Consider the following 12,116-nt stretch of genomic DNA (forward strand, 5'->3'; position numbering starts at 1 on the left):
TCCTTGGGCAAGTCCACCAAAGGTGAAAGAATGTACCTTCAATCTCTTTACATTTCCAGCATTTATTATCAGGCAAGTGGTAAATTTTTCCAAGCTTGACTGGGGTCATGTACCACCTATAAATCATTTTCATAATATTTTCTTTCAGGGCATTACATGCCATAAATTTTATACCGGTGGTCCACAACCGTTCCCAGTCAGCAAACATAATGTTATGACCAATATCTTGTGCCCACTTGATCATAGCTGATTTAACCGTTTCATCCTGAGTATTCCATTTCAACAGCAAGTTATACATTTTTGACAAATTCTTAGTTTTGGGTTCTAGCAATTCTGTCTCCAATTTTGATTTTTCCACCTGGAAGCCAATTTTCCTGTCTAACTTGTAAGTCTCCATTATTTGATAATAATGAAGCCAGTCTCTCACTTTATCTTTCAATTTCTCGTAACTCTGCAATTTCAATTTGTCCCCTTCTTGTTCCAAGATTTCCCAATATCTCGGCCATTTAGACTCCATATTAAGTTTTTTCACAGCCTTTGCCTCCATTGGCGACAACCACCTTGGAGTTTTGTTTTCCAGCAAATCTTTATACTTGATCCAGACATTATACAATGCTTTCCTGACAATATGGTTTTTACCACACTTTTGGTAAGTTAAAAATGGTTTACTTACAAACTCTTCAAATGTCAGATTCATGTGCTTTTCCATACAGCACCAAGAAAAGACAGGCAGTACAACTTAGTTTCAAAAATGGTAAGAGCTTCTAAATTATGTGTATAGAAACAGTCTGGTTCTTTGAGAAACCAGGCCAGACATCCATACTGGTTGGTTCACATTGTGGAAAAAGGCTTTAGTAACCCTTCCTCCCAAGGCAAGGGTTTGTTAGCTACGTAAGCCTGACAAGATAGCTTACACTATGGTCTTAACACCTTCATGCATTAATTAGAGTTAAGCATGTTGGATACATGAGGCTGGATATATCCCACATATTTTTGTTTTAAGCTTTAGGTCAGTACTCAGCCTTAGCTCTAAAGCTATGAAATCAGGGAAGTCATTATGGTCTTCATTATTCTTTGCAGTCTTTCCTCCTCCGAGGAGCCATTTTCACACGTTACAAAACACTGTGAGGCATGAAGGACTCTAAGGTAGATTAATACTTTCACAATTGATGTGTGTAATGCATCCTGATGGCCTCAGGGGCACACAAAACATTTGGCTTGTCTTGGAACAGTTTGAATAAGAGGAAAGGACAATTTATTATCTACAATTTCACTACCAGAACAGTGTATGGAAGGAAGTGTTATAAGTTTCAGATAATGAGGAGATTTTGAATCATGAAGGTTTAGGCTTATCACTTTTTATTTCATTTTAAAAGAAGTATATGCTGCCTCTAATTAAAATAATATCATGGGCAATGCACAATAAAACAATGTAATACAAAACTACATTTCAAAGACAATTCAATGTACAGTAAAAACAACCCAATAAAAACAATATATAACATTTATGGTAGACAGGAATCATTCACTAGTATCAGTGGGCAGAGAAAGCTTAGGGATGAGCAAATCTGTAAATTTTATTTTTTTCTCAGTTTCTCTTTTTTACAATATTATGTTCAGTTTTCTACATTTCCACATCAGTTTGTGATTTTTTTTAAGTCCTTGTGAAAATTCATAGCATTTCAGTAAGAATTTATCCTAATATGCACGTTTTTTGCATGCTGTTGCACATTTTAAAGAGCACCAGTAATAAAAACATAATAAAAAGCATAACTACAGACAGTATAATAATAAAACAATCATAATAACAACACACACACACACACACACACACACACACACACACACACAGCCTTAACAGGCCATATGTTATTTAATGGCCAAAGGCCTGAGTAAAGAGGAATGTTTTTGCCTGGTGCCTAAAGACATGTAATGAAGGTGCCAGGTGAACCTCTCTGGAGAGAGCATTGCACAGTTGGGGAGCCACCACAGAAAAAAACCCATTCTCGTGTTGATACCTTCCAAACCCCTCAGGGAGGAGGGACACGGAGAAGGGCCTCAGATGACAAGCACAGGGTCCATGACGGTTTGTATGGGGAGAGGCAGCCCTTAAGGTATTGAGGCCCTGAGCCATTCCAGATTATATACCCCCGATTTTTACTTCACACTGTTCATAGCTTGGCATGCCAGATTTCCATTTAAAAGAATCACTCAGTATCTTACCCAAATTCACAATTCCTAGGTCACAACTAAGAAAAGCTTCCTCATTTCTGTGATTACCTAATTATTACCAACACCAGTTCTTACTACTCTCAGGACTTGTTCACACTTCACTTGCCCCATTCTTGGAAAGCATGGGTCCAAGTGGTTTTCCATTTGCCTCCCTCCCCTCTGATTTTCCCAGGAAAACCCGTTTTTTACTGCTGACTCAGAACAACAGTCTGTGGAAAACGCAATGGATGTTTGTTCCTATTCATTAGTAAAGAGTGGCTTTCTCCAGGGGAAAATGGCAGGACAAGCAGAAATGTGAATGAGATCTCACAGATTTTCCTCTAATCAGTCCTATGCCATGCCCTGGCACCTAATTATTTGGTCAGCATTACTCAGTTCATCTCAGCAACTGCTCTCTGAGGAGCTTTCGCTTCCCTTTTTCTTCTCCTAACCCTTCTAGTTTCACTTTGCAATTCAGCCTTCTCCTTTGCATGCTGTCAGGGACTGGGCAGAGGAGGGATGGTGGAGACCACCTCCCCATCCTGCCCCTTTCAGGGAGGAGGAAGAGGAAGACAGTTTAGATTTACAACAGGGGTTTGCTGGAGATCACAGCTCAGAGGCAGATGAGGGGGAAAGTTGGGAAATAATGGGAGAGGAAGAGGAGGAAGAACCAGAGCAGCAGCTGGCTGACACGCTGTCATTAGAAAGCATCCCAGACCCCCCCATCTCCCAGAACCCAGTGAGCCTTAAAAGTAGGAATGCAAAGAGCTTGAAGATAGAGGGCAAGTAGCAGCACCCATAGAGGAGGTGATGAGAATGAGGAATGAGGAAGTGGGAGAGACGGGGGCTGGAGATTCACTCGGGACAATGCCATTATCCAAGAGGCTGGGTTCTCTCTCTGTAAAGTTTAAAATAAAAAAGGATGGTAATAAACCTTTCCTTGTCTTTACACTTTCCTGGGCAACCAGCTGGGAGCCGCTGACGGCAAGCACTTAAAGATGTAAGCAATTAAATCAATCTTGTAATAATCCAATAGTCCCCCTGAATAGTTCAATTAATAAAACCATTGCTCACATTTCCCCCTCTCTGACTTTTCCCAAGTCTAAAGTATGTAATATTATCCCATGCCTCTATGAAATTGCTGTCCTATATGCTATGCAGAACATATATCCATCTGCCAAAGTATACTGCATACCACCTATAAAACACTTAGCTCCAAGGTTCCAGCAATATCACCAGCATACTGAAGAGTCTGCCAAATTGCCCTTCTTGAAAAGATATCTCAAAAACTAAAAGTATCTGAAGGGCAGGGCTCGAATGATCATTGGTTGTTGTTTTTCTATATGGCATGGTTTTATTTCTTATATGAATATTGAGGTACACAGTCACTCTGTTCCAGCAATATGTGCAAACATTTGGCTTATGTAAGACATTATAAAACCTTTATTCCTAATATTGATGGAGCTCAGAGGTGGAGAATACTTTTATTTTTATATAGCTTTATTATTTGTAATGGGAAGCTTTGCATGAGTTAATACATTATTGTTATTCCCTTGGTGATGCACTGCATCTGTGAACTTTTCTCGTTCCAGGCTATGGTGCTTTATGGTTTACATTTTAAATTCTTTGCTTTCTTTATCTTTGCACTTAAAAAAGACAAATCTATTTTAAATTAAACTGCATACCTCCTACAAAATCCTTAACCCCAAAATTCCAAAGGCATCATCAACATACGGAGGGTACCATTCTCTGACCACTCCTAGTGGCTTCATATAGATGTTAAACAGCATTGTGGATAAGTTGATTACCTTCAGCACCCCACGGCATAACTGCCAAGGGGTCATAAAAATCACCCATGGTTGCTCTCTGAAACCAGTCTTATAAGAAGGAGAGAAGGCACTGCAACACAGTGCTTCAGTCTCCCATCCCACAACAGGTGGTCCAGGAGGATACCATCAAAAGCTGATGAGAGAGCAAGAGTAACAGTTTTGAACTCCCCATGTCCCTCTCCCAGCAAAGGTCCCATCCATCAGGGAAACACAAGGCCCATCCCACCTCCAATCTAGGCATGAACCCAGAGAGAAATGGATCTCAATCTGAGATTGAAAACCCCTAGTCTGTAGGCCAGATTCAGCCTTCCTGGCATCTTGATTTGTCCTGCCCTGCCCTACCTAACTGACCTATGATATAATACAATGTCAGGTGTGGGGCAGGTAAAGTCACGTCTGTAGAAGAACAGTCAGGAATCTGAGAATGCACTGAAATCTAAACCTCCCTATTCCCAGTGATTCCGTTGCAGTCACCCACCATGGCTTTGCTTGCTTCACCCATTGTGTTTTCATAGTTTATAAATCAGGGAAGTAAGACCCTGAGAAGTGTCACAGTCTGCCAAATGATAAGCAATATCTTGAGCTGCATATTACAAGGTCTGTGCCAAGACACCTGTGTTTGCAAAGATCTTCAGCAGCACCAGAAAATGCCTCCCCCCTTCCGTGATTTTTCAGCTCCCTTTCGCAGAGAATGTTCACTTATTCATAAACATTCCCTCACTCTCAGTTGCTCTCAATTTTATCAAAGTGATGTCACCACATGGCCAAATATGCTAGGCTGTGTGGTGTTCTGAAGTTACCCTGAAGGAACACGTGGGAGGAAAACTAATTGCAATAGCAAGTAAGAGAAACCATGACTCTAAGCGTGACTTTTTAAATCATGAATATTCACACAGAAGAAGGACATTACTTGCAGTGGGGTAATACAAAGCCACCTACTAGACCAGTCTTACCCAAGTGAGTGCCCGCCATAAGTTTTGCTCAACAATTTCCATGCACTGTAGCCAACATGGCCAATGACCAGGAATCATGGAGTCCACCCAGTCCTAAACACTTGGATTCTGAGTTCAGATTTGCATAACCACAGGCATACACACAGATCTCACAATCCCTTTAATGAACCTCTTTTTGTATGCACCTACAAGCATATGTCAAGGAGGGGACCTGTTTTCTAATGAGCCCTGTGGTGATCTTTCCATGTTTGGTCATTGCATCTGCAGAAGGATGGATCATAGCCTAAGGCTGGTGGTTTTCTGTTTTTCATTTGAGAAAAGGGGGTTTAGGAATTTCTGGGTTACCAAAATTGTTGATTTCTACCCCAAATTCCATTCAGTTAAACTATTTGTGATGGACAGTGAAATATTATTTTCCTTATCCTTGATGTTTTTCTTTCCTTGCTGTAAAGTGTTGTTCGGGAAAGTTAAAAAGATGGAAAGATAGAGAGATACAGACAAACATTACAAAACTATTACTGGATTATACACTTTAATATATTTTCCTTGATCTTGGTTCTTGAAATTGCAAGCATAAGAAAAGTGTTGTGAGGGGAGCTGAGTTTCCCTATAATTTTGTGCCCACAATGTCATGGCTTAACAGATTTGCCTAGCCTTCTAACTCTGCCTGATAATAAAGAAAATATGGTGCTGGTAGCTGCTTTGATACAGGGTGAAAGTACATCATCTCCTCACTGCTGATTATTGAACATGTATAATTAATGCTTCGTAATTTCATTGTCGCTTAAAAGAAAAAGAAGAAAGGGCTAGGGATGCAAATGTAACTGTGACTATAACAGAATGCAGTTTGCCCAAAGCATGATTGATGGAGGAAATATAAAATGAAGTATGCTCAGCATTTTTTAGTGCTTACGCTATGTCCTCCTTATTTCCTCTGCGCAAAACATTCAGCTTATAGTGAAGCCTGACCCATATGGCAGATTCATGTGGAGAATAATAGATGTGATGTTTGCAGTCATTCTTCCTTTTCCAGGGCAAATGAGGAAAAATTATAGAACAGTATGAAAATCATGTTCGGAACTGACAGTGTCGGGAATGACACCAAAAGCATCAGCAGCACATTGGCTCATGATCACAAGAGAAGAGGCAGGGTAGTGGGGTGATGCCATAGTATTCTCAGGCCTGTGGCTCTGGGGCCAGCGCCAGGTTTTATCACTAACATGACATGCAAAGGCTTATTTCAAGAAAGAACTGTGTGTGGGATCATAGGTTTGTCTGCAAAACACACCCCCAACTCTCCAAAGCTCTTTCCCTATAACCCAAAGGCACATGGCTTTGATGTGGAACAGAGCAAGCTGCCTCAGACTTAGTCAAATCCAAGATCCATCTAGCTTAATATTGTATACTCTCCATGCTCTCCAGGGTTTCTGAAATGGGACACATCCAGACCTACTTTGACATGCTGGGGATTGAACCTGGGACGTTCTACATGCAAGGACCACTTAGCTGTGGTCCTTCTTCAGATAGAGAAACACAGGAAGCTGCCTTGTACTGAGTCAGACCATTGGTCCATCTAGCGCAGTACTGCTTATTCTGACTGGCAGCCATTTTCCAGGGTTTTAGGCTGGGGTCCCTGGCAGTCCTACCTGGAAATGCCAGGTATTGAATTTAGGAGCTTTTACATGCAAAGCAGATGTTCTACCACTGAGCTGCAGCCCTTCCCCTAGTGCTCAGAGGAAACAATCTGCACATGCTCATGCTCGGCTAGCCACATGAAAGGGCAGAAGCTTGCTCAGAGCCCCACATAAGATCACAGAATTGTAGAGTTAGAAGGGACCATGTGGGTTATCTAGTTCAACCCCCTGCAATGCAGGAATCATTTGCCCAACATGAGGCTCAAACCCACAACCCTTGAGTTATGCTTTACCAGCTGAGCTATCCCAACAGTCTATGAGCTGAGTGTAGAGGAATATAAAAGCCCCCTCCGAGGGGCCCGCTCTAGGTCAGCCCCCGCCCCCAGGCACTGTGTCAATGACTCTGAGATTCTTTAGTAGAAAAAGCAAAACTGGAAAAGCTTCTCATAAGGTTGAAATAACCCTGCTTAGGTTGCCTTTGTGCAGGCTTTCATTTTATGGTGATTTCATGCACTCTTTTTTCTTTATTATTATGCCCTTTGGTTTAAAAACAATGTGTCATGATATTTAAATGAAAGCCTATTGCCAGTGACGGCCCAGAATCATGCAACTTAAGTCAATGGAGGATGTCATTTAATGATTAGAAAGCAATCCAATTGCTTTCCTGCTGTGATGTGCACATTTAGTGACTACTGCTGTTCTTGGGGGGGGGGGCAATATCACTGCTGCTCATTACACCTTTTGGTACATTTTCTCACTAAGACCAAGATAAAAGTTTGATTAAAAGTTTAAGTAGCTATGGTTTGGTTTAGTGTTTTTTCTAATGGCTCTTCCTCTGGGTTAGCACAAAGTAGAAAAGGAAGCAAAATCTTAAAAGGATTTCCTGCTTGAAATATGAACCCTCTTAAGTTTTAGTGGCAAGTCTGTCAAATGAAATCATTTCACTGAGAACAGATGCAGGGAGAAGAATTGTAGAAGAGTCACATACATCTGCTGTTGCGGGTGACACAATCTAGGTGGCCATGTGTCCTGCTTTACTGAGTACCGTCCTCTATTTCAAGAGCTGTCAAGCTCAGTCCTATATTGGAAAAGGGCTCTTTGGTTCCAGGAAAGAATTCCAAGAAGGGAAACCCAAACCCCTGAAGCTGCCCATCTGTAATTAGCACTAGGACAACAGACTGAGCAGACACTCAGTAGGTCATCATGCCATCCATACTGGGAAAAGGGCAGTGGGGAGGTGGGGGGGGGGGGAGAAGAAAACAATGCAGGCTGGAGTCTCTGCCTACATGGGCATCTGTGTTGTAAACACATCCAACACATGGAGGAGAGTGCTATCAATGGCTACTACCCACAATGGCTATCCTCTGCTGCCACAGTTGGAGGAAGCAATGCTTCTGAGCACCAGTTGCTGAAAACCACAGGAGGGGAGAGTGCTCTTGTGCTCATTATCCAGAAAATCTCTTCTTTCATTCTTGTGCTTATCCTTTGCTTTCCCTCTTTGCAATGTTTCTGTCTCAGATTCTCCCTTTCTCTCTCCTCTTTCTTTCTCTCCAGTTTGTTGCCCAGCCCAACTGCCAGCAGCTGCTAGCGACGCTTTGGTATGATGGCTTTCCCGGATGGCGGCGAAAGCATTGGGTGGTCAAGCTCTTGACATGCATCACCATTGGACTGCTGTTTCCCGTGCTTTCTGTGGCCTACTTGATTGCCCCTAAGAGCAGGCTGGGACTGTTCATCAAAAAGCCATTTATAAAGTTTATCTGCCACACTGGCTCCTACCTTACCTTTCTCTTCATGCTCCTACTGGCATCGCAGCACATTGTCAGGACTGACCTCCACATGCAGGGACCTCCTCCAACCATCGTTGAATGGATGATCCTCCCCTGGGTTCTAGGTAAACCACTGAATGCAAAAGCATGTGAGGGTTGATGGGATTTGCATGCAGATTAATTTGGTTTGGGGTGCTGTTTCCATGCAAATTGGTGTAGCACCATAATTTCCAAATCAGTAGCTATTGTCTCTTCTGCAGGTGAAAAATGGTCAAATAGTATCCTGAATTTAGCCTGTTTTTGCTACCAGTTTGGGATGGGGCTGAGGGAAGAAGATAGGTCTAATTTTTTTCTTTTCTTTTCCTCATTTGTCATTAGTTTGTGCTTCTGATTAGGGTTAGCCAGGTGGTACAAGTGAGTTAAAATATTTATAGGGGCAGCAGTGAAATGGTGTACAGTAGTTTGTGAGGGACACTCTGCACTGTCACACCTTGGGAAGCACTGTGGCAGAGCACATGTTTCACATTCAAAAGGTCCCTGGTCCATTCCCTCACAGCTAGTAACAGTGGGTAATGAGTAAGATCTCTGGAGAGCTTCTGCCAGTCAGAGGAGCCAATGCTGGGCTAGATAGCTTATACCTGAAGGGAGGATTAATGCCCTAGATCAAACCTGTCTTTGATTTCTGAGCCTGAAGACATGGCTGCAAGACAAGGGAAAATAGCCATTTACAATCTATGAATTATTTAGCTTGTTCTCTGTGTTTATTCAAATGTTATTCTCAGTATTATATATATTTTTTGTCAGGAGTGGGGAATTTGTGGCCCTCTAGATGTTGCTGAAATACAGCTCCCATCATCCTTGACAACTGTCTAATAACACCTAGAAACCTATTGGAGTCTGCAGATTTTTAATGTGCCACCAACCCCCTAAGTACAATTCTGTATTTGGGAATAGAAATGAGCCAAGGTATTTTGAACTTGGGATGGGAAACCTGCAGCCCTCCAGATGTTGCTGGGCAATCCCCCTCAGTCCTAAGCTATTGGCCAGGCTGGCTGGGACTGATGGCAGCTGGAGTCTAGCAACATAGGCTCCCCATCCCTGCTTTAGGCAAACAGATACTGCATTTCACTACATAATGATTGCATTTCTGGTGTGTGCCTTTTTTTCCTTTCCAAAAAGGGGGGATGCAGTGAATTGCAGGTTGGAGGCAGAGGAACAGATTGGGGATGGGTGGCAGAGGTGGTTGCTGCTTCCCCTCCTTGTCTGGGTCCCAGAGCACAAGCCCAAGGTTAGCGGCAGCAGTGGCAGTGGCAATGGCGGCAGCAGCAGCCTCAGCAGCCTTAGCAGCCTTACAGCTCTGCTCAGGCAGGTGGGAGTGAGCAGGCTTCTTGGTTGGGTCCAAGCCAAGGCCAGAGCGCACAGTGAGAGCCAACGGCACTGGCTTAAAGCAGGAGCTCCATGGCCAAGCTGCCTCCTTGCCTCTCAACTCCGTGCGTCGCAAGGTGGCGGCAAGGGCAGCAGCAGCCCGGGCTTGGCTTTACCTTGCCTTGCCTCCTCCAGATACTGTACCTCCAGGTACAGTCCTCAGGACCCAGACTCCCAACCTCACTGCCTCAGGAGGCCCCATGCTGATCCCCATCTCACCTCCCAATTTCCTCTGCAACTATTATGTGGGAAATGCCCTGGGACCGATTTTAGGGTCTGAAAAAGGGGTGTAGGACTATTACAAGGTGGCGACCAGTATGCGGTGAAATACGGTTGATACATTTGTACAGGTGCTGTTTCCAAGGGCTGCACCTAGAAAACCAGCTGCCAAGAATATGAGAGCCATGCTGGATTGGCACAGTGGCATTCTGCTCTCACAGGACCCATCCAGATGCCTGCAAGCAGACTGTAGGGAAAAATTCACTCGCCTTTGTCTCAACTTTCCCTGTAGGAGATTTTTTCCTACAGGTGCATCCCTTGTAAACAGCCCCTCTGCAGATGGATGGAGATCATCACACTCACTTAAAATAACTCATCATAATAATTCTCACAAAGGTCAAATAATGGAACGATAATGGATGTTGTTTTAACTAAAGCTCTCAAAAACATTTTACTGGGTGAGCTGGATGATTCATGTGGGCAAAGTGGGCTTTTTTGTTTTTCCTTTCCTTCCAATGATTTTTTTAATGTCCACTTCAACCTGTATGCAGCACTAGTCAAATGTTAAGAGTGAAAAGCTAAGCTTTCTCAGGTATGAAGTGCTAGATGGTGACATTGTCTCTTTTTGTCCTCCTGTTCTATATAAGGGGATTAGCTTAATTAGGATGAGCCTGGCAAATAAGCACGCTTCCATAAACACACATATTTCTTCGCCTCTTTCAGGTTAAGCTGCCCTGACCTCAAAGCAGCTGTGGGCATATAGGAGAACTCAAGCTATGAGGAAAACATATCCAGTCATTAGCTCCTAGACTATTAGCATCATGGATGATTAGCATGCTTTCAGCCTAAGAAAGAATGCTCTCCCAGCATTATTAGAATGTTCCAGCAGCGGCACTTTTATTTGGTGGGCATAACAGCCAGCCACATATAGATTTCCAGCTTATTTCATGCACTTCACTAACCCTTACACAGGAAACACAGAGGGTCGCTAGACATTTTGACAGATTCAGTCTCCTTGCTGCTACACTAAACTACATCAGCGAAGAAAATGTACTGTAGATTGTGGCTGCAATTTGATGTCACTATAAGCCATAGTCTGTTATGACAGGAACATGCCTAGCCTTACCATGGCTGCAAAAATAAGTGCCTCTGAGTCTCTACTTTTGCTATGAAGGAAGCTGCCTGTGAATAAGAGTCAGGCTATCAGGAGCTTGTGAGCAGGACTAGTTAACAGGGGTGTTTGCAAGGGCATTTAGTAGCGGAGTTGGAGATGGGAGACCCCAAGGTCTGCATCATGGTGCAAGAGGCATGAACAAGAGGCATGAATGGTGAGGGAGCTGCTGCAGTGACCTTCAGCACCTGTGCCATGTTTGTTTTCTCGCCTGAGTGTGTACGAAGGCACACATGCTGCAAGTGTAAGTTGGTTGCCTGATCAGCTTTACAGGAAGATACAAGGGGAACAACTATCTTGAACCTGATCCTTACCAGTAGGGAAGAATTGGTATATGAGGTAGAAGGGTCTGAAACCCAAGCCCTTTGACGAACAGTTAAGGGAGTTGGGTATGGAGAGATGTGATATGATACGCATCTTCAACAAGCTAAAGTGCTGCCACATGGAAGATGAAGCAAGTTTGTTTTACGTAGCTCCAGAGGGTAGGACCTGAACCAATGGATTCAGATTACAAAATAGTAGATTTGGATCAAACATTAGGAAGAACTTTCTAATGTTAAGAGCTGTTCAACCATGGAATGGACTGCTTCTGAAGGTGCTGGGATTGCATTCCTTGCAGGTTTTAAAACAGATGTTGGATGACCATCTGCCTGGGATTTTTTGGCTGTATATCATGCATTGCAGGGGGCTGAACTAGACCAGGGGTGGCCAACTCCCAAGAGACTGTGATCTACTCACAGAATTAAAAACTGGCAGTGATCTACCGCCTTTTGGGGGGTTCAGGCCAAAGTTGTTGAACTTTTTTTAGGCAGGAGGAAAGCCCCAATTTTTGAGGATTCAAGCCTAAGCTCAAGGGAGAAAGGGGAACAGCCACTCATCAACAGATTGCTGGGGAAACAAACAGCCTC

The 12,116-nt window shown here is 43.2% G+C and overlaps 1 protein-coding gene across 2 annotated transcripts in view; it reads left to right on the forward strand.

Moving 5' to 3' along the window:
- TRPC5 (transient receptor potential cation channel subfamily C member 5) overlaps positions 1–12,116 on the forward strand; it is a 174,903-nt gene that overhangs the window by 106,968 nt on the left and 55,819 nt on the right. For both annotated transcript variants that reach the window (XM_028714744.2, XM_028714743.2), the window contains one exon: positions 8,182–8,518. In XM_028714744.2, the coding sequence (XP_028570577.1) occupies positions 8,182–8,518 (337 nt within the window). The remainder of the gene's footprint in view (positions 1–8,181; positions 8,519–12,116) is intronic.

The sequence above is a fragment of the Podarcis muralis genome, chromosome Z (genome assembly GCF_964188315.1).
Source record: "Podarcis muralis chromosome Z, rPodMur119.hap1.1, whole genome shotgun sequence".
In the NCBI taxonomy this organism is placed as follows: Eukaryota; Metazoa; Chordata; class Lepidosauria; order Squamata; family Lacertidae; genus Podarcis; species Podarcis muralis.